General features: G+C 40.5%; 3 protein-coding genes across 6 annotated transcripts; 2 read left to right on the top strand and 1 right to left on the bottom strand.

Annotated features, from left to right (window-relative positions):
- Positions 1-86: 86 nt before the first annotated feature.
- Positions 87-8315, bottom strand: gmfb (glia maturation factor, beta). Of its 2 annotated transcripts, none has more exons than XM_048227572.1 (7): positions 8209-8315; positions 6727-6823; positions 6140-6189; positions 5623-5672; positions 5342-5424; positions 4916-4989; positions 87-3440 (listed from the first exon to the last, which is right to left on the bottom strand). In XM_048227572.1, the coding sequence occupies exons 1-7, from the start codon at positions 8209-8211 to the stop codon at positions 3369-3371; spliced, it is 429 nt and encodes a 142-aa protein (XP_048083529.1). In that variant the 5' UTR covers positions 8212-8315; the 3' UTR covers positions 87-3368. The 2 variants fall into 2 exon arrangements, with proteins under 2 accessions (XP_048083529.1, XP_048083530.1); XM_048227573.1 differs by lacking the exon at positions 8209-8315 and adding an exon at positions 7371-7826.
- Positions 8316-9373: 1058 nt separating this feature from the next.
- On the top strand, positions 9374-17232 carry lgals3a (lectin, galactoside binding soluble 3a). 3 transcript variants are annotated; one of them, XM_048227566.1, is made up of 7 exons: positions 9376-9584; positions 9991-10008; positions 10590-10767; positions 11074-11276; positions 14316-14404; positions 14887-15043; positions 15589-17232. In XM_048227566.1, the coding sequence occupies exons 2-7, from the start codon at positions 9994-9996 to the stop codon at positions 15742-15744; spliced, it is 798 nt and encodes a 265-aa protein (XP_048083523.1). In that variant the 5' UTR covers positions 9376-9584; positions 9991-9993; the 3' UTR covers positions 15745-17232. The 3 variants fall into 3 exon arrangements, with proteins under 3 accessions (XP_048083522.1, XP_048083523.1, XP_048083524.1); XM_048227565.1 differs by having other exon boundaries at positions 9374-9584; positions 10590-11276; XM_048227567.1 differs by lacking the exons at positions 14316-14404; positions 14887-15043; positions 15589-17232 and adding an exon at positions 12388-13146 and having other exon boundaries at positions 9378-9584; positions 10590-11276.
- A 2543-nt stretch (positions 17233-19775) lies between these two features.
- Positions 19776-25955, top strand: LOC125312390 (synaptojanin 2 binding protein). Its single transcript, XM_048270909.1, has 4 exons — positions 19776-19949; positions 21352-21488; positions 22005-22100; positions 23605-25955. The coding sequence occupies exons 1-4, from the start codon at positions 19886-19888 to the stop codon at positions 23764-23766; spliced, it is 459 nt and encodes a 152-aa protein (XP_048126866.1). The 5' UTR covers positions 19776-19885; the 3' UTR covers positions 23767-25955.
- Positions 25956-27775: the final 1820 nt, after the last annotated feature.

The following is a 27775-nucleotide window of genomic DNA, read 5'->3' as shown; positions in this document are numbered from 1 at the left end:
TGAGTTTTAGTAAACTGAAGGAGGAGTTGGTCATTCATTGACTCATCATTGATTCATCATGTTCCAAATAAAAAAAAAACTGAATAGACAATGCTTCTGTTTTATTGGGAGTACACTGTTGAGACACTGTATAAATTATGGAAAAATACAGACATCTCAAATACATCATCACAGACTGCACTGGGCAAGGAACAATGTTCTACATGACACAAACACTGTATTGTTGCTTTTTTATATAGAAAATACAAATAAGCACTTGATCTCAAACAGCAATGTGTTAAAGTAAAAAAAGTACACATCCATCATATATCATGTAAAACAGGCCACATATGGAGACACATCATTACAGGTTGGGGTGAGTGGGGGAGTAGGACAGAGAGAAAGCTATTCAGCACGGTGTGGGACAAGGAGGCAGCAATCCTGATGGGGAACCATTTTGGAAAAGCTAATTAAAGAAATAAAAAAAAATGCTCTTGAATACTTGAGTATACTTGCAATCTTTCCCAAAACATAAAAAGGAAAATAACAATATTTTACCTCAGGGCAGGCTACAGAGGTGGACTTACTAACTAGATTCACCAAATATCTCTAATGATGAGAAAAAGATTAATCACTTCCACAGAGTGTCGATAGAACTGACAAGTCAAAGTAGCCTGACGAGCCAGACCCACATAAAAATGTAATTTGCTGCCACTAGGGTGCGTCTAGATTTCTAGGCTAAAGTCAAAGTGTTTTGGTCAGTGAATTGAATGCTACCCAACCACCAGTCATGAACTCTGCAAGAATCTGCCTTCACAGTTTAAAGTATTCTAATGGTATCCCTCATGCACTGTCATTTTTATGAATCATTGCTTGCAGTATGCAAAGTATTACTCTTCTTCATGTTTATGTTCACACTGAAAAACAAAGTGATATTATGTTTCAGGGTGTGTATGTTGACACAGGCAACCTCAAGACAAGCACACTAAGAAATGCATGCATATATTTTTACAGTGTTTTCGATGGCTGAAACATCCTCTTAGGACAGTTATTATATATGGGATAGCAGTGGTAAACAGCAGAATCAAAATTCACAGGGGTACTTAAAAAAACATGGGTGATAACATTACTGATTGTTTAACCTGTGAATAACTTCAACATATAATAATAATAAAAACAGGATTCAATTTTTGTCTGCAGGAGACAGTTTTTGTATGCAGTTGCTTAAAGAGAAAGCTCAAATGAGAAATGGAGAAAAAGATAAATTATTCTTGTAGTTGCAGTTATGGTAATTGTTTGGGGAAATCTAACCAAAAGAACAACTAAATCAATATTAAATAAAATTCAATTAAATCAATATTACCCTAAAACTGACCAGATTACCCATCTGGGTAATTTCACATAATCTACACATGATATCTATTTGGCCCAAAATTGCAGATATTTAAATCTCACTTAAATCTGTGTTCCACCGCAATTACTGAGATTAAAGCACCCAGTGTGTCCACAACATTGTGTTTGGACAGCGCAGAGATTTTCTGTTATGAAATGTGACTGTTTTCAAAAGGACACAGTGGAACACATTATCCCTAATGCCATCTCTGTGCGTGCGCACACAAACACACACACACACACACACAGTCTTACACCCCAATACACTGCTGCAACCACCTGAAGACACCTGATATCTGTTGAGTTATTAGAGAACTGGAACATCAAAAATGTGTGTTCATGTAAAATTGTGATTTAATAAGGATATTCAACAATATCTGCCACATTTGGGGCATGTCAATGAGAACCATTGTATCAAACAATTTATAAATGAAACCTCTAATTAATTAAATTCCAAGCAAGTTGGACCAAAAAACAAACATTGGTTACATTTTTAAGACACACTCAAGTAAAGTTGGTTTGAAACAAAATGAATAACCTTCCTATCACTCTAACCATCTCATTCAAGTTAGATACAAAAACAAGTTATGTCCCAAAAAAACTCGGCAATGTGCATGTGCCATCATCAGACATACAATGCAGAACACAATATACTGAGTTTTGAGGAGGTATAAATGTGTTAATATTTTAGCATGAACTCAGACCTTTAAAATAAATCCTTAGATTAGCTTTTCATAGTTTTCTGTAAACATTCCAAACTAATCCAGTGTTTAATGCATTCTTAGAAGATTCTGTTGTTTAGTGTAAATATATAAAAATTCAACATTAATCCAAGCGTGTTGTGAGACATTCGTTGTTTTTTTTATTATTACTTTCAGTCTCACAGTTGTTTAGTAAGAGAGAAAATATTAATGAGTTACAAACGAGTTTGTTTATACATACTGACCTCTTCAAAGAGAGAGAGATGAACAAATACAGTGCACACCCCAGACAGACACACCCACAATGCACCATGGAGTGACAGAGCGCTCTAGGAGCATCTCCAGTGGGGTGCAACTCTAGTTTTCACAGCTCTATGCTTGAAAAGTAGTTTGGAGAACAGAATAAAAGATCTGCTTGCTGGATATCAAGTGTGTAACATCTAAATATGGTCACATTATAGAAAACCCCAAATGCTCTCCCAATGGTGCTTATGTTATCACTCTCTCTTTCCTTGGGCTTACTTGGATCAAGTAACATAGCTGGGCCCATCTATCAATAAAAAAGGATGGAGAAATATTTGGTCACAGTTGTTGTCCATTTAGAACAATTATTGTATCACAACGGGAAATACTGTCTGAACCCATAACCACCTAATAATTTTCATCATCTTCTGCAACAGTACGTAGGGTGGCGCAAAATGTATTTTTTTGTGACTACTTAGTGTTTCACTTTTCATTGGTCAGATAAATCACGGATATCACAATGCCCTTTTCCACATACAAATTAAAACAAAAGAAACTAGACTGTCTGTCCAGGTTTGTCTGTTGTGCATTCACTTTTAACTGTATGTCTGTATTTTAAACATGGGTCCACATTTTAGAGTTAACAACCCTTTTCCAGATTAGTGTGTTGGATAGAACTGTCAAATGACTTAATGGCGGATCGTAGTGAGGTAAATGGCAGTGTTGAATCAATACTAGACAATCACAAAAATCTCATGAGTTAGTTTTGTCTGGAACCAAATGTCTGTTTCTAAAGAGGTTTTCAACTCTCAAGTTTCATCTTTGCCTTTTTGATGTAGTTTGGGTCCTGTGTACACATGTATCAGATCTACACTGGGTTGGTGAAAGTTAAGACTTCGGATTTAGGGAAGGTGGTGGAGGTTAAGACAGAGCAGATAGTTAACTGTGGTAAAGAAAATGGATTAGGATTTGTTCTCCCCTTGAGTAACGTGCGTCGCCCTCGCTTGTCCTCTCCTCCGATGCTGCGGGGTGGGGTAGGGAGGTCGAGAGCGACTAGCGGAAAAATCCCAGCTTCTCCCTCAGCCACTCCTCAGTCAGGTCTTCAGTATTCCTGATCTCAAACACCTGTCCAGGTGAGACACAAACGGAAGTGATAGATGGTCATGCGCTTATAAAGAACACCTACATGCACAGACACACACACACACAATCACAATCCCAATCCCTATACTCCTAAAAGTCCTGACACACTTATCGTCCTCTATAAATAAAGTGCTCTCTTGCAGGCGCAAAGGGAAGGGTAGCCAGTGAGCCTGGCTAGTACAGACTGTGTGCTGAAGTGTCCTTGAGCAGAAAACTCAACCCTTAATCGCTCCCACCATCCAGAAATAGGCCTTGCATGGTCACCTCTGGCGTTGGTAGGTAGACATAAGACATAAGTAGAAGAATACTATATATAAATGCTGCTCATTTACTATTTATGCAGTTACACTTGAGGAAGCAGTTGCTCTTGGGTGCTCCTTGTTGGTGCCCCTCACCCAATCCCAATCCTCCCCCACCTTTTTTATGCAGCCCTTGCCACTTAATCTACTAAACCCCTCTTTTACTGCACTTTTTACCCCCCCCCCCCCCATTAATGCACAAATAGGCTTACACCAGACATAATTTCACTGCATTTCTTACTTCCAGTAACTATATGCATGTGACAATAAACTTCTTGTATCCTTGTATCCTTGTATCCTTGTATTGCAATAAGAAACATGAGGCTTTAGGAGTAATGCATGCTCAAACATACAGAGAGACGCTGGTTATGTGAAGGCTAATTCAACGTAGGGAAATTCAAGTACCTCAAAAATTTGCTTTCTTATTATGGAATGAATTTAATGTTTTTTTTCCCTGAATTGAAAGAGACTGGATGCACGAGACTTTAAAAAGTCTCAAAATTAATTTCATAATAATGATAATGATTTATCATCTTGGAACCTTTCACATAAAAGTCTAAGTAAAGAACATTTGGGAGCCAAGTCACAACGAATCTGAAAAAATCCGAATCTCTGTGGGCCTTTTATCACAGTTGTACAATTAGCTAAACTTGCCAAGTTACCCTGGCAGCAATATCTTTAACCATATTTTACAACATTAAATGCAGGATGGTATTTTAAATACCCTGTAGCAACATTAAACATCCATTCCAAGCCAGTGGTGCTGAACTGATGACTGGGTGGGGGTGTACACTATGGAACGCAACTCTCCTCTGTGTCCATTTTTTTGCCAATAAAATGTTCCAAAAATATAATGCTTTTGCCATCAGATGTCACCAAAACATAATGCATTTAAATTTTGAAGGGAAGATTATTTTGGTTGCCTCAACAACACATACAGTAGCTATAGCCACTATCAATTCACAAATGTTTTGCCAGGGCTAGCCCCCTGCAGCATCTCAGTAGATGTAAATGTCATCGTAATTGCCTCAAATCTGATTCCCAGTTATAATTCTGACACAGTGGAAAGATCATACCATGCTGATATAATTTCAGAAAGACTGAGCACAGTGCAAATATCATGTTTACCAGTAATACACAAGAAATGCAAAACCTTACCTTAGTTAATTCTACTGTTTGAACCAGTTTGTTTTTGCTCCCAGCGTACATCATTTGTTGTTCTGGTTTGCAACCTGTGATATGAGAAAAATATAAATGCTGAGTGGTCATATTTTTATAAAGTTGGCCATGCTGTAGATATGTAAATGCAGTGGGAAAGGTGAGCCAAAATGTCTTCATTGACAAAACTTATTTTTAGTTATTGTGCAATTACTGTATATATATGCACATCATTAAAAGTGGTCACAAGAAAATAATCTACTCCTTGAATAGATTACACTTCCCACATTATGGAAGTACATTATCACAGTGACTAATGGGAACATTCAGTCAAATACATCTGATTTTAGAGTAAATGCATGCAACATTCATGACCTTGAACTGTACAACATAAAGAGTGCAACTTCAAAGTGGTGAGATATTTACCAACAGGACTTGAAAAGATGAAGCAGAGAGGGTAGGACACCCGTCCGTCATCGTGCACATACTTATAACTGTAGACCACAAATGTACTTGAGGTTAAGGAGAGAAAAAAACACTACCAGAGAAAACATACTATCTATCAGCACTGGACTGGGTTGAAACATGCTCATGAAAGACCATACACCTTCCAGTCCAATGTACATCTGAAGTGCCCGTTTGCATGCAACACTGCTCAAAGTAAACACTGGGTGGTTAGAAGGTGCATTTTCCAAATGAAAGGATATCTTGGTTGTCTTTCTGGGAGTTCATCCTTCAAGTCATCAGGAGAAATGTCCTGCAATGAGAAGATACTAATGAGATGCTTTTAAAGATTGTGGTGAGTTATGCTAAACTCACATCATGTGACAACTGTTCACAGTGAAGGTATTATGAATGTAAAGGAAAAGATGGTCTTCTGGATGACAAAGTGAATGATGGGAATGGATAACTTTTATATGTTTTGTTTATTGACATTTTAACTTGCTCTGCCTAGGCAGATTTTGTTCAGACAGAGTTCATCCATGCAAATATTGTGGTCATGACTGGACCAAATGATGATACAAAAGATAAGAGCAACTCACAACATTCAAAACTCCAGTCAGAAATCCAACTACCCAGACTTGCAGTTCAAAGAAAGTATTCATCCCAAAATGATATGTAATATTGTGGTGCCACATGTTATATCCTAATATCTGTAATTCACCCACTTAATTTCACGACTGAATGTATATTAGAAACTTCAAAATCATTCCAAAAACTTGCCTCATGTTCCTCATCAAGGATTACCAGCTGTCGGTCCTTGTCAATCTTCACTGATGTAAAGACAAGGAAAAAACATTTTAACACTCAATTACTGAAAAAGACATCCCATTTATATCAAGCCATTAACTCCTTAAATAACCAACTATAGTTTAGATTCAACTTTACTTTATTGTCATTGTGCAGAGTACAAGTACAAAGCCAACGAAATGCAGTTTGCGTCTAACCAGAAGTGCAAAAGAGCATATAGTAATATGAGCATATAGTAATATGAGCTTTACATATTAAGTTGGACAAAATACTCAGTTGTGTTGGACAAGCTGCACTGAAGCATTTCCCAACATGATACAAAGTAGAGTGAAAACATCATAATGGAAACATGAAAGGAATTTGACCGTCTCTCTACATAGGAGCTTTAATGTCCCCTCAAGAAAGTGTAGGCAAGAGTGAATCCACATTTTAGAGTAAAAGTTAGACAGAATGGAAGACATTGTCATAAGGTACTGTTTTACCGTAAATGCTCTCAAAGTACAGATATGCACAGCAAAAAGGAAAGAAAAGACCATTATTACACCTCAGAGACAACTTACTGATAATGGCGGCATTGTTGGTCTCCTTTCGGAAACGAAACGCCCGCAGTTTTTTCACTAGATCCTCATCAACATCACACACAACCAATGATTCACTCTGTGGGCGACAAAAGTGTCAAGTTTAGAAATAACAGCTGCCACAAAGGTACACCACAAACACCACAGAACTGCTTCTAATTGGACGTTAACACATTGCTGACAAATACCATACTAAAGTGGTTAGGGCCCGTATTCATGAAGAATCTTAATAAAAGCAGCTCATAACCTGTGAATTTAGATGAAACTCCTAGGAATAATGGGCATGAGTCTTGAAATGTTAAGACTAATTAATGGATACGGAAATATAAAATGCTTTGTGAATATGGGCCTAGGACCCATAGCTGATGATATGTGATATATGTGACAGATGCACATTTTTTAAGTATGGCTGAAAATAAAACTCCAAGAAGAACACTAGACGTCTTATCCTACAAGCTCTCAAACTCTTAATGTTGCCAACATTCAATGTTTCAGCATGCCCAAATACTTTAAGAAAACTCCACAAATGCAGACAGTTGTTGCAAACTGCTGTAACTTAATTGTAACCTGGCTGCTTGCAACTGATGAGCTGTCAAATAAATGGCTGACAAATTAAGTTCCTAGACCTAAAATTGAACTCTTCATGTAAGCGGATTGCCTCTGTTCAACTGCAGGCTACACAGAAGAGTTGAATTGGTTACCAATTCAGACACTAACTGATTACAATAGATGTTTAGTTAGAGATATGATTCTGCGGTTGAGATCAATGATCCAGCACTGTCAGAATATGTATCCTGTTCCACGTCAATGTAGGCTGACGTTGCCTATTTGCAACACCTCACATTGTGATGGTCCTATATTTCAGCTTCTATAATTCCTTTGTTTCGACACAAGTCTGCAGGCCATTTTAGAATCGACGAATTATTAAAAACATGGTCGCTTCCGCTCAAAAATCAATTCCCATTTGCCAGTCACATGGATGTGATTTTGCATTTCCCTAGATCATGAACAGGTTTTCGTTACTTGTGGATCACAAGCTAGCTAGCAAAGTACAGGAAATTAGGATTTTGGACGGTATGGTAGGTATGTCTGTCTGCGCGATGTAAAAGCATTCGTACGTCACAATATGTGGTCAACATTCCCACTACACAACAATTAAACAGCGGACTCTTGAAACATATTTATAGCCAACTTTCTCCAAACTCGAAAGATGCCGGAGGGAAGGCTATGCTAGCTATGCTGCGCTCCGTGCATTGACATGTTGCAGCACATCACAATGAATTGGGTGGAACTGCATATTTGTCTGGGCGATATGGAGCGGTACAGACACACGACAGTCTCGCACACATAAACAAGCCCCGGACGCAATCTCGGAATGAAGGCCACAAGGCTAGCACAATTACACACACAGCGATATTGTTTAATTTGTTTACGTCGTATTTCTTTATGCAGTTCCCCACTTACCATTTTGGCGAAGCGCAGACTCAGATTGTGTGGACCTCAGTGTACTGTAGTTTTTTCAGCCAAGTCTTGTGACTCAATTTCGACCAATCCTAGTTCTTATCCACCCACACACACACACACACACACACACACACACACATCACCACCACTCCAGATCTGTCAGACAAGGGTTATCGTAAAGTCAGTCGGATGTAAAAGTAGACACGTCAAGGAATTTTAAGCTTAGGCTTTAATCATTTCTATAGGTGATGTGGTCATGCCGTTACATTTGCTGAGGAAGAACGTTGACATGATTAGGGCTCTGAAGTTCAGGCCTATATTTATCTAAGTTATTACCATGATATGGTATTGGGCAGAGAAGAGAGTCAAGTTTAATCAATGACATCCTCGTTAAAATCATTAGCATTGTGGATGAATAGCTGTATCCAGCTTCTGCCATCACTGCTGCAGTTTTTTTCTTAGCTGGCTACAGTTCAAGGAATTTCACAAAATGTTGAGCCTAGTATCATTCAATCTGATACTGGAAAGCCATTTGAATTTGCTTTACATACAGGGTCACTAATGATCATTCAGAATATTCCAAATTGTACAATTGTGCTGCTTTTACTCTTTAGCAGATGACTATCCGAAAATCACTCAGACAGGTTACATTTGGTAGTTTGAATATGATTAATGTGAGTCCATGCCTATCTATAATGAAAGAAAACATAACAAAAATAATTGTAGCTAGGCCTACAAATCTGCCTACACAATGTCAAGGTAAAGGTCAAGCTAGACTAGACAATGGTGTATTATTTGCATTACTTATTTCCCTTGCAACATAATTTAGGCCTTTTAGAACTGCTACTTAAGGTTTGGGAATCTGCCTTATTTTGAGGATGTCACGTTGAGACTATGACAACTAATGTTTTGTTATGGGACAGCCTATGAGTAAGCCTAATTAATTACACATCCATTTTTACATCCAGTCACCTGATGAAATGAAACTGCACAGTTCCACAATGGAAGGAATATCGTCATAAATACCTTTTGGGCTACCGTACAGTGGAAATGAGGTTAATCTGTCATGCGCAGTCAGACTCTTCTGCCCAACCCTCTGACAGTTCGGGGTAGTCATGTGGACTGCGAAGTTATTGTAGATCTTTATATAAACTGGATGGGCCTATTTCCTTCAAGTTGACTCCATGTAGTTGCACTCATGTACTAGAAGTCTGTTTATTTTCAACGCTGCGCGTAAAACACCATGTTCGGGTTAAACGTACTTCCTTTGTAGAGTTGTCTAATTTAGTTTCACCATCACTGCACTGGTGTGGTGAATGGGTGGTCCAGAAACCAACTAGCTTAAGACACAGAGAAGAGGCCCACATCTAGCTGAGGTAATGTTACAATAGCCCAATGTATACAATACACATATCAGTGCCTGCATGCAGCTGGCTTCGAATGTCCACGGCTTGTTTAATAGTTACAATGTAATGCTAACAGAGATAGAACACGCTTGCTACCTTGAATCGAAGTGAGAGATACGTTAGCTTCTTAGCTGTTTTGTTTGAGTGTAGCTTGCTAACTTATTAGCGTGATGTAAACTTGGAAGCGACGACGAGCACAAATAAAGCAATGTAACGCTATCAAAGAGTTTAGAAGGGCTCTTTGACGTTATTTAATTCGGCCTAAATCGGTTTACGACTTTGACTCACCTCGCTGTTTCTTGCGACTTGCCATTGATTTCTCTGTAATCCGAATCCACATTCTAGCCACTTAAAAACTCTTGTCTGTATTTCACAGGCCATGGCAGATTTTTCGGTAAGTTTTTGTTGTTGTTTTTATTAACCTATCCATTAGGCTATAATCATTTGTTGGTAATTCGTGATGACTAACTTACTAAAGCAGTTAATTATATATAGCCCACTGACATCAACGTTACTCCAAATGTGTGTATTCTAATGCTTAACTGTGAAATTGTGGTCGAAATGATGCGGATATTTTAGCTCCATTATCCATGCTAGTCTACGCCATACCTATATTGTGATGGGATGGAATGGAACGCTTTGCCAGCCCTCACCAACCACACGTCAATCAAATCGCTATTCAATTACCACCAAGAAAGCTATTTATAAAGACCTCATTTGCGATCTCTGCTTACCTGGATTTACAATGTGTTGAACAAAAACTGAGCTGGCAAAGATGTTGAGTGTCTGACCTTTAACATTTGCCCAAACTTTTGTAGCTGCACCTGTTAATTTTCTAAAATAATCTGCCTGGTGTGAGTGAGTAGTCCTCTATAGAAGTTTGATAGTCTTCACACAGGTAGGCCTGTCTAGTATTAAGATTTAAGATGATGCCCCAATCACATTTGATATTATCAACATCATCTTTGCTTGTAGCTAGCTGATGCCATTGCAGACGATGTCCCGGGAGCAGCCTCCAAACAGGGCAACACAAACCCCTCTGGTCCAGGGCCCAACGCTCCACCACCACCCACAAACCCCGGATGGCCTGGCTCAGCCCCTGGTGGTCCAAACTACCCATCTGCTGGAGGCCCAACCCAGCCACCTGCCCCAGGTGGGTTCCCTGGTGGGCCCTCGGGTCCTGGAGCTCCTAACCAGTTTCCAGGACCGTACCCATCAGGTCCTGGTGCACCCACTGCCCCAGGGGGCTACCCACCAGGGCCGGGGGTACCAGGACAGTTCCCTTCCAGCCCTGGAGCTCCGGGACAGTTCCCCTCCATGCCAGGGTACCCACCAGGCGGGGCCCCGCCAGGACAGTTCCCTGGAGGGGCTCCGTCACCCTACAACTCTGGACTGTTCCCCTCCACGCCGGGTGGGCCACCAGGACCTTTCCCTAACATGCCTTATCCACCCCCTGCAGGTGGGATGTACGGGCCTGGAGGCCCTGGAGCTTTCCCACCTGGCCCAGCACCGGGCTTCCCAAGCGGAGGGTTCCCTCCTCTGCCTCCAGGATCATGGGGATCTCCTGGCGGCGGGTTCCCTGCTCAGCCAGGTGGCCCTGGATCTTATGGACCAGGGCCCATGGGCCCGTATGGAGGACCTGGTGCTCCAGGAGGGATGCTTGTGAGTACACATCCTCATGTCCTTCTACTTTCCTTCACTCCTAGCATGCCTTTCACACATAAAGTCCCACATCAGGAAGCAATACATAAAACTAAGATCACATAAACATGGCAAAAATATGGTGCTTTAGATGATATGCTTTATGTGTGAAAGGTGTGTATTGCAATTTCTTCTCATCTCTTCTCTTCTCTACTATAAGCACTGACTAAGAGGGTGGGTCTCTAAACTGTGTAAAGGATGATGCTGTATGGCTTTCCAGCACGCTGAAAACACTCTTGGACATTCTTGTGTACGGCTTTCAGCTGAAGCTGAAACTAGTGTTTTAATGTCACTTCACATTGCATTATTTGGTGCTTGGGTATAGCAAGCATATTTTATAGGGAATCCCACACATGTCAGCACTGTCGGGATTGGTTGATACATTGAGCATTAGATTGATTGTGTCGGGGGTTAGCAATGAGCTGACGCAGCACAGATTCAGGCAGAGTGTGGGAGTCCGATGTGGCAGATTGGGGTTATATGGTGTCTAAGACAGCACTATGTGTTTCCCTTGAGAATTTTCAGGAAGCACAGAGGAAATTAAAGTGAAAGAAAAATGGGAGAAATATCCATTGATCTACTGTATCAGCACACAGTAAGGGATGTCCACATCCTCAAGAGGATTGATCTACACAAGAGAGAAAAATTCCCTTTTTTCGTTCTTTAGTTGTGGTTTAAGGGCATCTAAACAATGGGAACATGGTGTGAACTTTTGGTGTAAATAGGCTGTGTTCTCTGGGTTTTTGGCTTTCTAAAGCAATCCTCTATCACAACTCTGCTTGTTTCCCCCATTTCCTTTTGTCAGTGCGTGGCATGCCTAATATTCTTATGCCCTCATCTGTGTTGTTGGGACTGTTTCAGTTTTGCTTTCTTTCTTTTGTCATATTTTTTGTACGCCGGCTTCTTGTCTTACGGTGATAAGACTGGGTTGGCTCTGTGGTTATCAGGTGGTGCAAAGGTTGCCTCGGGCAGGAGAGAACGCTGTTCAGCCTCACGCTTCACCCACTAAAGCAATAGAAACAACCCAGAACGGACCGATTGAATAACACTGCCACGTCTTCTTATTTTTCAGCCCCCCAATAGACCGCCATATTTTTGAGTGCAGGCATCTGAAAGCCTTCTGCCGCAGCAGAAGGACGATGAGATGAGATGGAGGATGCAGACAGCTCTTCACAGGCTCTACTCTAATGGGCCCTTTGCGTTACAGCTTCAGCATCACAGAGCCAAGCTGTCAGAAGCATCTCACCGCTTTTTGATTACTTTCACAGTCCCTTAAACACCCCCCCCCCCCCCCGTTTGGGACCAAATGGTGCCTATTTTTCACAAATGAAGCACTTTATTATTATCATTATTATTATTGCTATTTTGACTACATACATTTTTTAGCCGAGTATTTTATTTCAGCAATGCTTAATCACTGAAAAAGCACCTGCTTACTTAAGAAACACTTATGTTGATTATGTTGAACGTTGTTAATGTGTTACTGACTGTGCCAGGTCAGTGTTCAGCTGTCCCCTGTCTCACTGAACTTCTATAGGTTCTTAGGGAAACACCTACTGTTAGCAGTGTGCAAGCCTCACTGCAACTAAAGAGAAATGTAGAAAAAATATAGCACACCCTTGAACCCTTGACTTGAGTCTTCAGTGAGAAGTGCCTTTCTCATTTTTTCCAGATTAATTTGAATAACTAACTAGGATCTCCTGTACTCGATAGGAGAAGAGTGCATGTTTTTACTTTCATCAAATCTGGCATGGGAATGTGACCTGCATGAATGAATGTACTCCAGCTTTTCCCTTCTGGCTGAATAAAGACTAAGTGTATCTTTTCCAAAGTTGTTTACAAAGCTGTGTTCAATGACACTTTGATATATTATCACAATGAAACACAATGACATGTATAAACACTCACTTTACATGTAATTTCTTTTTGTAATTTTGAGCATGATTTCAGTGTTGGGTTCAAGTGTGATCTGTAGGCACTTTGGTTATTTCCTCATAAACCAGCATGTCCAATATAGTGTTATGCCCTCAGCCGTGTTAAGTTGGAATGTTGGGTGTCTGGTTTCTGTGGTTTAATGATACAGAAAGTGTACTTTGACAAGACACACCAACTGGGAAATGATTGATGTTTCCACAAAGCAAGTTATGTATGTAATAAGCAATGTTTTGAAGTAAACCGTAACATCTTTTCACACAGGTAAACAACATACATAGGCTACATCCTACTGATGTATCCAATGTACGTTTATTATACCTAAACAATACATCCACACATGTCAAAGTACTTCACTCAGAATTCAAATACTGTTACAAAGACAGATTACACTGAACCCTGTGTTTAATGCACATTTACAAGGGGCCAAACCTAAGGCCTTTGCTGGTATGTAAATGAGTCATGGGGCGTGGTCAGACCTTGGAATCTGGGCAAAGGGATCCAATGGGGCCACTGTGTTGTCATGGAAAGTGTTGCCATGGGGAAGCCAGTCTGTCACAGTGTTGTCATGACTCATGGACAGAAGGTTTGTTTTTATTGATAGAAGTCTAAAAAAAAAGTATGAAACACTGTTGTGAAACTTTTACTTTGGATGTTTAGTTCTTCCACATGTATCCAGTGTTTCCCCACACATAATGGAGTTTGTGACCAGAATGAAAGTACCATTGGCCACAGAAGATTAAAAAATGACAGGTGCACATACACATATCAGGTTGAAAGATTGTGAAGTTGATGGTGTGCTGGTGGCATTTGAGGTCTGACACATTCAGAGCATGCTAATCACTTTAACTCAGTCAATTTTGTTAATGAGCAGTTGCTCTGAGGATTTCCCTGGCCAGACCGGATCCCTTGGTGAAGTATTTCAATGTGGCTATGCCCACTGACAGACCCACCCTCCTAATCTGCTCTTGTCAATGATGTGTAGTGATATTGAAGTTTTGTCTGTGGTGAAACATGTGATCGTGACCTGTTATGTACTTCCTGTTGTCCGTGTGCCGTGTCCTGCAGCCAGTGCCGTACCATTTGCCTCTTCATGCGGGCATCATGCCTCACCTGCTGATCACCGTGGTTGGAGAGCCATTCCCAGGAGGAGACAGGTACACCACTCAGGCCTTTTCCCACACGCACACTCACAGCAGCAGACATATACCCACAGGGTTTACATGGATCCTCGAAATCCTTGAAATCTTCTGAATTTGAGAAACGTAATTCAAGGGCTTTGAAACTTTTTTGAAAATAGACACAGCTCTTTTAAAGTGTCTAAATTATTTATTTTGTGATAGAAAATGGAAGAGATCATGTACTCTACCATTGCTGTAACACAGCGTCCACACATGTGAAGGCTCTGTTTTTGCAAGCTTCTACAGTATAATGCCTGTATGTTTTTGTTATTTGAGTTAAGTTGGCCTGGAAATTCCTTGAAAAGTCCTTGACCTTTTAGATGTAGGAATCCTGTTGATATTTCTACTCCTGCACTAGATTGTGCTTCATTCCCAGCTCCAACACTGAGATGCATCTATACCTACGTCATATCACACGTCATTTATCGCCCCTCTCATTTTGGTTGTATGTGTTTCAGGTTCCATATAGATTTTGTGAAGGGTGAAGAGGTGGTGTTCCACTTCAACCCCCGTTTCCCTGAGCAGACCATAGTGCGTAACTCACAGCTGGGTGGCTACTGGGGTCCAGAGGAGAGGGATGGGGGGTTCCCCTTCATCCAAGGCCGACAGTTTGAGGTAAGAGAGGAGTCTTAACACAATCTGTATTTCACATATGCATAGAATTGTGTTAAAACAACATATGTTTGCACAGTGTAATTTGATGCTGTAGTGTTTTTGTCTGTCTTTGCTGTCTTTTATGTCTGCCTGTTGCCTTTCTTTTGTGCACTTGCCTTTCGTGTTTATGTTTGCACATTGAGCTTGGAGAAACGCAATTTCATTCAGCTGTGGACTTCTTGTTGTATGGTCTGAATGTAGTAGCTCACCTTGGCTTTAGTTATACTGTATACCTGAGCATCAAAATGAATGTATACACTTATGCTGCACATCAGTACATGACAGGCTCCTACAAGGATTATAGGGCCACCACAACAGTACACAACCTACGCATAACTGTCAGTGATGTCTGTATGTTATGTGTTAAGTGGAATTTGTAGTAATTCATAAGCAGAGACTCGTCACTCCAGGTATCAGTGCAATGAAGGTTTATTCAGTGTTGTTTGGATGTAACCACAGATGGCTGACTTTCACACCATGTGTTGTGTCTCTGTGTTTCTCCACAGCTGAAGATCCTGGTGGAGCAGGACTGCTTCAAGGTGGCAGTTGATGGAGTTCACCTGCTGGAGTATGAGCATCGCGTCGGGGGGCTGGAAGAGGTCACGCTCGTCCGCGTGGAGGGCGACATTGCTCTCTACAGTGCAGGCCCCAGCATGATCTAAAGACATATACACAGACACAAACACACACACACACACATACATGCTCTCTCTCTCGCTCTCATTCTCTCTCTCTCTCTCTCTCTCTCTCTCTCTCTCTCACACACACACACACACACACACACACACACACACACACACACAAACAGAGCTGCTGGACTCAATATATCACAGAATCACAAAGAGTGCAGTTGAGTTCATTATCCCTCTGTGAGAATAATAATGCAGTAACTCATACAACCTGCATTGGAATATGAGAGTGTTTCTAATCATAGTTATACATTGTATAAATTAAAGTATCCAGTGAGGGCTGGGAATATTGTCTTGATATTTTTCTGTGTAGGCGGAATTCAACTTTCACTTATTTCTGCCTCCGTGATGGGGCCAAAGGCTGGTTTATTGCTGTGTAATCACGATTCAAGAGTTGAACTGATTCAGTGTACTGTTCGGACACATTAATTGCTTTCCATCGCTTGGGTTATGTACTAAGAGCCACATGGAAGCTTGAGCAGCTTGTGCCAATTACTTTAGCTCCTATACAGGACCTATATCAAAGTGTTTGTCTTAAATCTGCAGGCCTTGTTTACTTTCTCCAGCATGCTAAAATACTCGAAATGAGTCCCTTTACCGTTCATATGAACACAGGGCAGAAACAGACTGAAGTATTCCCAGCCTTCAGAACTGAGAAGCAATTGAAGGAAAATGTAGTTGTCTGTATAATGGCATTGGAGTCCTTGGCAGACCACTCTAATCAGTCCATTATTCACTGATCTTGATTTGATAGATGTCTTGTCAGACTCGGCAAAGCCCAGTCCTTCTATAATACAAGAGATTTACAGCATGTGGGTGTGAGGGCACAGTGATTTCACCAGTTTGGGATTTCTTAGAGCAACACAACGGTGGAAGAGTGCAGAGTCTGAACAGCACGGGAGCACAGCACAAGTTGATATTAACTCTGAGCATGGGAGTGTATGACGCCCATTACTTAAAGATAACCTGAGGATTTTGGATTTCTCTTTTGCTTTTGAACTTTAACCACTTTAGTTTTCTCAGAATACCAGCAGCTGTTGGTTCTCTGGACTTTTGTAGACCTGTTGATGATTTATGTTACAAAAGGGGGAATGCCCCCAATAACTATGACCCATATAGCAACCTCCTATTGTTATAATATTTTAGGTTTGTGAAAGGGGATATATGTTTGGAGTGAATTCAGGAATCCCCTGGAATATTAGTCATTAAAAACAGTTATTACAATGAGTAGCCTAAATGTTACCTGACTGAATCTTATAGCTCATTAATCTCATTATTGCAGATGCACTTGCTACTTGTGTTTGTCTAGCTACTTTCTTCACAAGAAAACTGTCTGTATCTTCATGCTCTTTGTCAACACTCTCAATTGGTCAATGAATTAATTGGACTTGCCAAAGACACTGCAACAAGAGTTAGTTATTTTTAATTTTTTAATAAAATGTTACATATGACTAAAAAGGACTGGCTTGTGTTGTATTGTATATTGTGTGTGATATTTTATGTCATTCTTATTCATTAAGTTTTAGAGATCCTCTAATTCTAAATTTAGAGATTTAACAGAAGCATAATAACTATAAACATAGAAACACTCTAAGAATGAATTACTTAGAAGGGAAACAGATTACACTCTTTTTGAAGATCCCAAAACTATTGCTAGAAGAGCTGTGGGTAAATCATTCCACCAATGAGGAAAAACAGAAGAAAAGAGTCTTGACTGTCACCTCTTAGTGACACACAGTGAGGTGAAGCACACACTTCAATCCCGGCGCAGTGAGCTGCCTTCTACAACAGCGGCGCTCGGGGAGCAGTGAGGGGTTAGGTGCCTTGCTCAAGGGCACTTCAGCCGTTCCTACTGGTCAGGGTTCGAACCGGCAACCCTCCGGTTACAAGTCTGAAGCGCTAACCAGCATAGGCCACGGCTGCCCCAATAGGCCACAGCTGCCTCTACACAGCTGGTTTGAATGGGAGCATTTTTTTAAATCAGGAAGTGCATTCCAGAGCTGGACTGGACTGAAATCTGAGATATCGGAAGGTATATATTGATGGAATGTCTTAAATCTAGGTCCTAGCCCATTTAATGACTAAACCAGCAGCAATACTTTAAAATCTACTCTGTATGTTACAGGAAGTCAATGAAGAGTAACTAACAGAGAAGTTACATGTGTATTTTTTGTTTAATTAAGACCAGACATGCTGTGGCATTTTAAATCATGAGGTCTCACTCTCACTACACAAGCATAGACCAGCTATTGCATTGTAATAGTCCAGTTTGGAAAGACCCATGCCAGGAAATTGTGTGACATAGGCCCTATGTGTTAAGGTGTTCTTCCGAATATTATATAGGATAAACTGACTTAGGCTACATGCTCAGAGAATTGAGTCTGTCATCAATTGTAACACCCAAGTTAAGTGCCATTTTAGGGTCAATGAAGATGAGCCGAGCTGGATGCTGATCTTTTGGGGAATAAACAGCTGGGGATACCAGGGGCAGTTTTGCAGAGATTGAACTGAAGGTGAATCTTTCAACCAGACTGAAATATCCCTCACTGCAATTAATATGAAATTATATCTTATATTAAGATTAAAAAAATTTAAGCTTTCTTTTAAGATTATTTGACTTAAAATAAGTCAAAATCCTCTTAAATTAAGACTTAAAAACAAGTAAATGTATCTGCCAGTGGATTAAGTAATTTTATCTTAATTTAAGAATATCTTAAATTAAGATAAATTTACTTAATCCACTGGCAGATAAAAGTATCTTAATATAAGATTATAACACTTGGTAAGATATAATTTTTTGCAGTGCTGAAGCATGCAGAAATCTGAAATAGTCATCATAAGACATGTAAGCTGAGTAGCCTATCATCCACAGTGATTGGTAAATCTGAGAGAGCGAATTATCACCTATGTAAATGGAGAATAAAAGGGGCCCATGCTGATCCCTGAGTTAGGCTACACCTGTTGTGAGGTTGTGCATCACACTGAATGAATATCCTTTAAGAATGTAAAGAAATGAAGACCTTTCCCAGTAATTTTGAACTCAAATAAAGTAGAGAGGAGAATGTTATGTCACTGTGGAGAATGTCATGGATCACTGTGCTTCAATCACAGGTATAGTTAGTTGACTGAATAATAACAATAATATCAATAACAATATCAGATATCATAGATCAGATAACCCTCTTGAAAGCCCCAAAATATATAAGAGCAGTTTCGGTGGAATGAGTAGCCTATGTATGATTAAGTATGTTTACTCTTTTGATCCCGTGAGGGAAATTTGGTCTCTGCATTTATCCCAATCCGTGAATTAGTGAAACACACTCAGCACACACTAATCCCGGCGCAGTGAGCTGCCTGCAACAGAGCTGCAACAACAGCGGCGCTCGGGCAGTGAGGGGTTAGGTGCCTTCCTCAAGGGCACTTCAGCCGTGCCTACTGGTCGGGGTTCGAACCGGTTACACCGGTAACCTCCGGTTACAAGTCCAAAGTGCTAACCAGTAGGCCACGGCTGCCCCAATGACTGCTCTTGAATCCAAACTGCATAGGGTCAAGTTGTTCTGAGAGAGATATGGAAATCAGAAACTTGCTTGAACACCACTTTCTCAAGAAACATTGACAGGGTGGAAGGGAGATAGGTCTGTAGTCCTTCATATGAGCAAAAGTGTAACCCCTGCTTAGCCTAATTAAAAAAAATGTGATGAATTAATGCATAATCACCAGCAAAATAGTTGGTAGGCTTAACGCATTTTTAAAGTCTTGTTGAACTGGGCACTGAAGCAACTTTTTTAGAGAAAAACTGTTGCAAAGTCGTCTGCTGACAGTGGTAGATGAAGTCTGTGGTTTTTTAATAAGAGACAGTCTGAACTCCAATACAACCTTTATATTCAAGGCTGGCTCTCTTATCTGAAGGTTCGGTGTTGGGCATGACTTCCGCTGCTGCGCATGCGGGCAAGCAGGCTGCAACTGGCTTTTCTTAGTTCCCTCCGCCAGGGGGCGATAAAATAACATTTCCCACTAGTGCCTCAGGTCGGCAGGCGAAGAAGTCCTGCATGAGTTCACCTTCAGGTAGAGAGCTCTAAAATAAGATTTTGGAAAGAGATCAGTTGTTTACGCCATGAACGGGTCTGTTCATAGCATGCCTAAAGAGGTGGAAATTCAGCTAAAACGAGGACCTGCTGGTAAGTAATCTCTTCATATCATATTTAGACAAGGTAGACAGTAACGACAGCAGTCGACTCAGCAAGTTCAAGAGGGGCCTGTCGGTGCACAGCAGTAGTCCAAATTTTCTCTGACTAGCCAGGGCTAACGTTAAGCGAGTTGAGCTCATTGACAATGTCAATATATTTGCTTATGTTCGGTCATTTGTGTATTGGAGTAGTTTAATTCAATAGTTTACTCCGAGTGTATACAAAAAGTCACTATTGCATCAAGTTTGTAAGAGCTTGCTGGACAGGCGCAGCAACTTTTCAATGGGCAAATTGTCAGCTTGCTAGTTGGTTAGTGAATGAGGTTGCTACGTAGGCAAGTCGGCGTCATGCGCAACATTGCAATTTAGCTTTATTTACGTGTGAAACCTTCCTAAAGGATGTAAGTGAAAATGTTTAGATGTAATTAACACATCTACCAAGGTAAAAACTGAACCGATTAATATTGGGTAACGTTCGCTTTAGCTTTGTACTTCCATGTACTTTGAAATGAACTCAATACCCCGACTGTGTCATAACGACCGCCCCGTTGCCATATTATAGCACCAATTACTTAAAATTGAACTGTATATGTTGCTTCACCACGACGATCATAGACTTATGTTAATGCTACTTCAGGATTTGAATGTCATTGTTACTTTCAGTGACAAGTGTTGCCTTTTCTGGAGAGTGTTGACTGTCATGGAGAAAACGAAACTAACTTGAAAGAGGCTGTGCTGTTTGCACTTTGGTTTTGAATTCACATTTGCATGAATGGCTTGTCAATTTAGCGATACTTATTATCACAATTTTACATTTGACTGACTTTGACAAGTTTCTGAAAACATTTTAATATTACAAGGCTTATGGAAATGTGTGTTTGACCTGTCTAGTCCAACCTTAGTTCCAAGTATTACATAATGATTTTACAACTTAGCGGGGCCATTCTTCCGCAGGGGTCATAGAACAACACCTCACTGCTCTCCAGTGCACAAAAATGGCATCATCATTAGTGCTTCTTTCCCTTATGCCCTTTGTACTCCTGAATAAAAATCCCTTCTCATATCACATTGGAACAAGCAGCTTTACTTGCTTTACTGTTATCATGCCAGACACTTCTTGGCCATGGCCAGTGGCTGTTTAAGCCAATTTAACCAAATGGTTGAGCCTGCAAAGGCAAAGTTGTTGTCCTTTTTTGAAGTCAATATAAAAGGGGTTCTCAGTCAAGTCACTTTCAAAAGCCTTGAAACGGATACACTGGGAGAAGTCCCTGAGACGATCCAGATCTTGATATCGGTTCATGGACTTCATTATGGCTTCTCACTCTTCCCTCGTTTTTGTCTCTCACAACACTCTCTGTCCCTGTCTGTCTCTTTCTCTCTTGTTTGTCCCCCAGGACTTGGGTTTAACATAGTCGGTGGTTTGGACCAGCAGTATGTGTTGAATGACAGCGGGATCTATGTGGCCAAAATCAAAGAGAATGGCGCTGCAGCACTGGATGGACGGCTACAGGAAGGGGACAAAATACTGGCGGTAAAGAAAATAGACACTTGGGAGACTGTGATTCATTTGAATTTGTTAGTCACTGTTTCATTCAAGAGAGAAATTGGAGAAGTCTGGTTACTTGGAATGAGCCACTTGTGATTTAAAAAAAAAATAAATAAACAAATAAATACACTTATGTGTCAAATCAGGTGACAATTTCATATTGTTGGACATTTTCCTGCATTTATGGAAGTGGACATGCTGAGGTGTTTCTCAGTCATTTTAAAGGGCTTGCCATTTCTTGGCCCAGCCCCTGTACACAATTTGTGTGTATGTGGTGCAGATTGAAGGGATAAACATTCTCTGGATAAACACGCTAAGTCCTGAGTATGCCCAGTGCCAGCTTTTGTCAGGGCAGGTACACATTCAACTGGGCACCTTTTAATGAAGTTCAGTTTTGAGAGAGAGAGAGAGAGATCTGTTTACTAGATGTGCTTGTTTTTCATGGTCTGATGAGCATTTGGTATATAAAAAAAAAAAAAAAAAAAAACCTTTTCCTTGCAGATAAATGGCAACCGATTGGAGAACCTGTCCCATAGTGCAGCAGTGGACCTCTTCCGGTCAGCTGGAGAGGATGTATTTCTCCGCGTGCAACAGAGAGTGAGTCATTTCATTTTCTTTCTCTTTTTCTTCTCTTCTCTGATCTGAAGCAAGGGGACAGAGGTTTGCAAAAGGCATAGGTGTGGAAATCAACTAGACTCTCCTAAATATGCATTAAAGTTGCAAGTTATTGAATACTCATTTGTGTTCTGGAGAGAGGGATGATATGGCTTAAAAAAAAACCCTCACATTTTCACATTCTGACGAGTGGTGATTTACCATACAATACAATGGGATACAAATCTAAACCTAGTATAATGTTAAGTATCAGAATTCCAAATTCAAATATGATGTAGGATACAATATGGCATGTCCCCTTGTCTTGGTTCGTCATGGAGATTACTTGCCGTTCTGTATCGCACAACTGAAATTGCTCATTTGTTTCTGCTCTGAAGTTAGATTCTAAGTGGATAATCTAGTTAGTTTGTTGTTTAAGGACTTACTAGATCACATCGGTGACATTAGCTTCTCCTGTTGTTGCTCTTCATCAGTTCACTGTGCTGTGAAATGGCATTATTGTGACTGCCATTGAGTGAAGTCAAGTTTATTTATAAAGCGCATTTCATACACAGAGGTCATTCAATGTGCATAGAAGGGAAATAGTCAAATAATTGTTTACAAAGTAAAGGATAAAACACACAAGGTGATAGTGATAGTTTAAAATTGTTTTAAAAAGTAATAATTAAAATACATAAAACAACATAGCATAGCTCAATCATTCTATCTCAATGTTGAGCATGCCTGAAGCCTCCTTTCAATTTCAATTTCAATTTTCCCATAACCACACCAGTCATGGGATGGGTTGGGAATCACCACACCTTCCTGAGGAATTCAATTGTGCCATTTAAGCTGTTTTAAAGTTCTCTAAACTTCACCCAATGTTGGACTGTGTAGCTGGATATATTGTGATCACATTAAACTGGATTCTGAGCCAGAAAGCTTTTTAAATGTAACCTTTACTAAGGCTACAAAGCATTATTTACACAAAGCTTCATTACAGGCATATCTGAGGGTGACCCATTTCAGTGAGTGTGAGAGTGTAGGTAAGAGTATCTATAGCTGCTTTCAGTATATGCAGATATTTGTCAAACGGGGGTACGACCCTTCAGGTGATTCCGATATTATGCTAACATGCAGATATTATGTGTGAACGACACCAACACGCATGAACAGAATCTCTGGGTTTTTGGCCTGCCAATCATTAACTTAAGGTAATTGACATCTACTGGGACCCGAATTGGTTTCCTTCACCGTGTAATGTGTGTGTATATGTTCTGGAGATTCCTTCTTGCTTGTCAGTGTGAACTGGATTATTGTGTTAGTGTGTATTTATCATGAAGCTGTTTTAGTCCTATAGTTATGTCCACTTGGTTTGCTGAATTGCACAATGCTGAATTGTTGAACATTTTTCTGCATATACACTCTACAAGTTTCTTCCTCTCCTTCCCTTACTCTTTCCCTTTATTAAACTTTTTTTTCCTCATCACCCCTTCTCTCTCTCCAGTCCTCCCTCCATCACAACGGTCCAGTGAGCTCCCGGCCTGAGAGCGAGGCGCCCGTCTCCTCAGTCGGCCTCCTTTTGGGCCTCGCGGCGGCTGCCGCCGCCATCACCGTCGCCGTAGTCTACTTCAAACGCTTCCCTCCCGGCCTGCGGAGGCCCATTTAAACGTAACCGGCCTCCCATTTCAAGGACCAAACGTTGGGAGAATATACTCAGAGGGCCAAAAGAGAAAAAGATAAAAGAAGAAAAAACACACACACAAGGTGAATGAATTAAGGATTAGGACACATGTTGGAAAATGCACCCTGAAGAAGCAAGCAAGCCATGTTTTCCTAAACATATACGCAAACAACAGCAACAACAATCTAAATAGGTGTTAATATTGCTGTTATGATTGCCATGTTGAGCTGGTGTTCCCCTTTATTTTTAGTGGGGATATTCTTAGTCACTTTAAACCAAAGCTCTGAGTCTGTCTGTCCCAGCATTGCACAGGGGGAGGGAAGATTCAGCCGCCATGTTATCAGGAGACAGAAGTGATCGTGTCTAAACTGACCACGTAGAGCTATATGAGGGAGAAAGGACGAGGAGGTGGAAGATGGAAAGAGTTGGATGGAGGTTAAAAAGATAGAGAGACAAAAATAGTTGAAGTAACTGACCTGTGAGGAGCTCCATTACTTTATAGCAGCGTCCTCTGTTTTCACCCGCTCCTTTGCCAAGAGCAGAAACTCTTTCTTTTTTAAAATAGGTTTGCCATCTTCATTCTTCCTGTCACCATAGTGTTTCTTTTTTGCCCTCTCCCATTCTAATGCCAAAAACTAAAATCATATAAGTGTAAATATTGTTCCAGGTATAAATATATTTTCAAATACTGTCACTCACTGGGGAGAGTTTGGTGTCACGTTGCTGGGGTGACATGGTTTTTAATCGGTTTATGTGTTTGTTTGTTTATCTTTGATTTGTCTGAAATGTTGTCATTGTCAATGATGACTTGGCCAAGGCAGCAGATGCAGCTGTGTATTTTGTACCAGACGGTCCTTTGACATCCTCCAGCTTGGGCCTGTAAATGACCGTTCAGTTCCTTCCCCAACCCCTGCCTTAGCTGACCATTTAACTGGCTGCTGTCTCCTTCTGACCAATGCAGAAGTTCTTTTTAATATTAACTATTGAGTTCAAACTCAGGCCTCTTGTTAAATCCTCTTACCTGCACATCTTTCAAAATGGACACACACATGAAATGCTATGTTTCTGATGGAGAAGGGAAGTTTTAAGTGACATTCAGGTGGTGATAAGTGTGATTTGTTAACCTGACTCCTAAGTGATTTCAAACACCCCAGGATTACATCATTCTGTATTCTCACTGTTTGACATGCGTATGAGCAGCCACATGCTTGAAGTCAGTCACTGCCCCCTATTGACTTTGCTAGAGAAATGCACTTCACTATGCATATGAAAAATGGGACTGTGATGTAGAAGCATGGTAGAAACACAGGCGTTGTTCAGGATAAAAGACCAGACTAGTAAAAAAAATTTAATGGTCTGTAGTCCAATGACCTAGAGTGGCAGTATGTTTGACACCCACGCAACTGCCCCCATGTCCACTCTCCATGATTTAATGGGGGAAGCACGCATTTTATTTGATCAGAACGACAACTTTAAACTTGTTTTGAACTGTTTTTGTATCAGAATTATTGTTTGCCTGTAATGTCTTATGTGGAAAAAATGGCCGAAGTATGTACATGAATGTTTTTGAGGAATTCTTTGTTAACGTTGTTTAAGTGCACTCTATCATGAAGATGTTCAAGAGCCTTAAAGTGCGTGGTGTTCTGACATTAGTGTGTGTGCATGTGTTTGAGTGCCCTTGAGAACTGAGCTGTAAAAGTGCTACAAAAGCCAGTTATTACTTTTGAAAAGACACACAAAACAGAAGGTCAAAATGGATGTTGTTCTTCTCAGGCATATGAAGTCCCCTTTGAAAGAATGGAAAGATGGATGAATTGTGTGATTGACATGTCATTGTTCTCCATTGAGTAATGCACCAAGATCACCCACATTAGCCTGACTTGCCACTGGTGGGCAACGCATGGAGTGGTTTTGCAGCTCAGTCTCACAACACAAATCACCCCCTACCCAAATCCTGTTAGCATGTTGCTTCACCAGGCATGTGGGCATATCCAAGTGTATCTGGCACTGAACTAGCCACAGTGAATGGAGCTCTGTGTTGATCTGGAGCCATGGGTGTTTAAACTGCTATGTACGCTACCCAAGCATTTTTCCAAGAAAAAAGGCAAAATTTCTAGTGAGACCTTTAATTGGTCAATCTGTTTATTTTACACTAATGAGATCCTGCTTTGCCCCCCCCCAATCTGTTTATTTTAATGGGTTTGCCTTGTGCATTTCTGGAAGATCGTAACAGAGAAACCACAGACAGCAATTAGCATTAATTGCAATAAAATTAATCACTTCATTCCACTGTTTAGATGCTCCACCACATAAACCACACGTACAGTCCCATGATTCAGCTGTGATCTGAGCCTGGTGTGTTGGGTGGGCAGGTGACCTACACCTTGAGTGTATGTCTGTCTGTGTGTGTCCTGTCTGGTCTTGTCTTGCACGTGAACCTTAAAGCCTTACTGGAGCTGTAAAGTACCGTCACACATCAGGGCAGAGAAGTGGTCAAGAATAAAGCCTGACTTTACTGTAATTACAACACTGTGTGGGCTGATGTCTTTTGTTTCGTTGTTGAGACTATAAAAAGATTTGAAAACAGTGTAACCCTTTCATTGAGAGAAAAAAATCCATGGATTTTGATGGGTGTGATTGCTTTTTATGTCTTTCTGTGTGACAGAGAGACAGGTGACCGGTCTCCTTAGCAAGGTCCAACCACTGGAAAACAACTTTCTCAGAACAAAAACAGTCAACTTCAATTAAGTGTGTACAAGATCAACAAATACATGGCTTTAGCAGACATGGGGGACTCGAGTCACATGACTTGACTCGAGTCACATTTTTTAAGACTTGAGACTTGCTTGATCAACATGTATGAAAGACTCGACTTGACTTTGACTTGCTATTCATGACTTGAGACTTGACTTAGACTTGAGACAAATGACTTGACTTTATTTTTTTTCATAGATATTAAGGAGTTAACTTTACGATTTTAGAAAATCTGCTTAGGTGCTGTTGCATGCGTCACGCCAGCGAACCTGTCATTGTACCAAGTGACGCGACGCGACAGACCAACAGCAAGTGCCAGATCAAATGAGACAGACTGAGGTAGGCTAACGTGCAAATATGGAAGGATCTACGTTTATACCAAAACATAATAATGTTTGGCTTCACAGATGATGTATCTGACAAGTCAAAGGAGAAATGAACAGCAGTCTGCAAGTGTGCAAAATAGCGACATAACCACCACTTTTTTTGCATGGGAAAACACTGAGAGCATAAACTGTGGTAATGAAAACATGACAAAGCCATTTGACTATCTTGTTCATAAACGATGGCGACAAGACTTCTCATTTTGATGACACTGGCACTTTCATTGACATAAATACTTGCTTTTGAGGAATGGACTATCCATTTTGAGCAAGTGACGTGCTTTTGAAGGTTATCAACTAGGTTTTGCAGTTTACACTAATTGTTTTGAGAAATGCACTAACTGCTGTGCAAATGTTAATAGTGATGTGAGAAAAGCACCAAAGCGACTGAGAAAAACTGTATTCTATAAACCGTTCAGATGTAGGCTATGTGGCTTGAATGAATGCAATGTCTATTTGTTTGTTACAAATAAAAACTAGCCTATTGTAGCTTATTTTTAAATGAAAACATGGGTAAATCATCATGAATTTCAATGATTTGGCTATGACTTGACTTGCTTGACCCAAGCTATGACTTGACTTGAATTGCTTGACTGTCACGAAAAATGACTTGGACTTGCTTGAGACTTGAAGGTTAAGACTTGAGACTTGCTTGTGACTTGCACATGTGTGACTTACTCCCACCTCTGGGCTTTAGACACTGCCCTCTTTTCCAGGTGGCCAAACAACAATTGAGTCACTGTTTTTGCTTTACTGATTAGATTAGATACATAATTGAAATACAGTGTGCACCAGCCTTCCTTCACTACATGCCCATCATTATTGTAGGCGTATTTCTCTCTACTGGAAATTCACAA

The sequence above is a fragment of the Alosa alosa genome, chromosome 19 (genome assembly GCF_017589495.1).
Source record: "Alosa alosa isolate M-15738 ecotype Scorff River chromosome 19, AALO_Geno_1.1, whole genome shotgun sequence".
NCBI classification, from domain to species: domain Eukaryota; kingdom Metazoa; phylum Chordata; class Actinopteri; order Clupeiformes; family Clupeidae; genus Alosa; species Alosa alosa.
The sequence above is the reverse complement of the archived record's forward strand: the minus strand, read 5'-3'. Positions and strand labels throughout refer to the sequence as shown.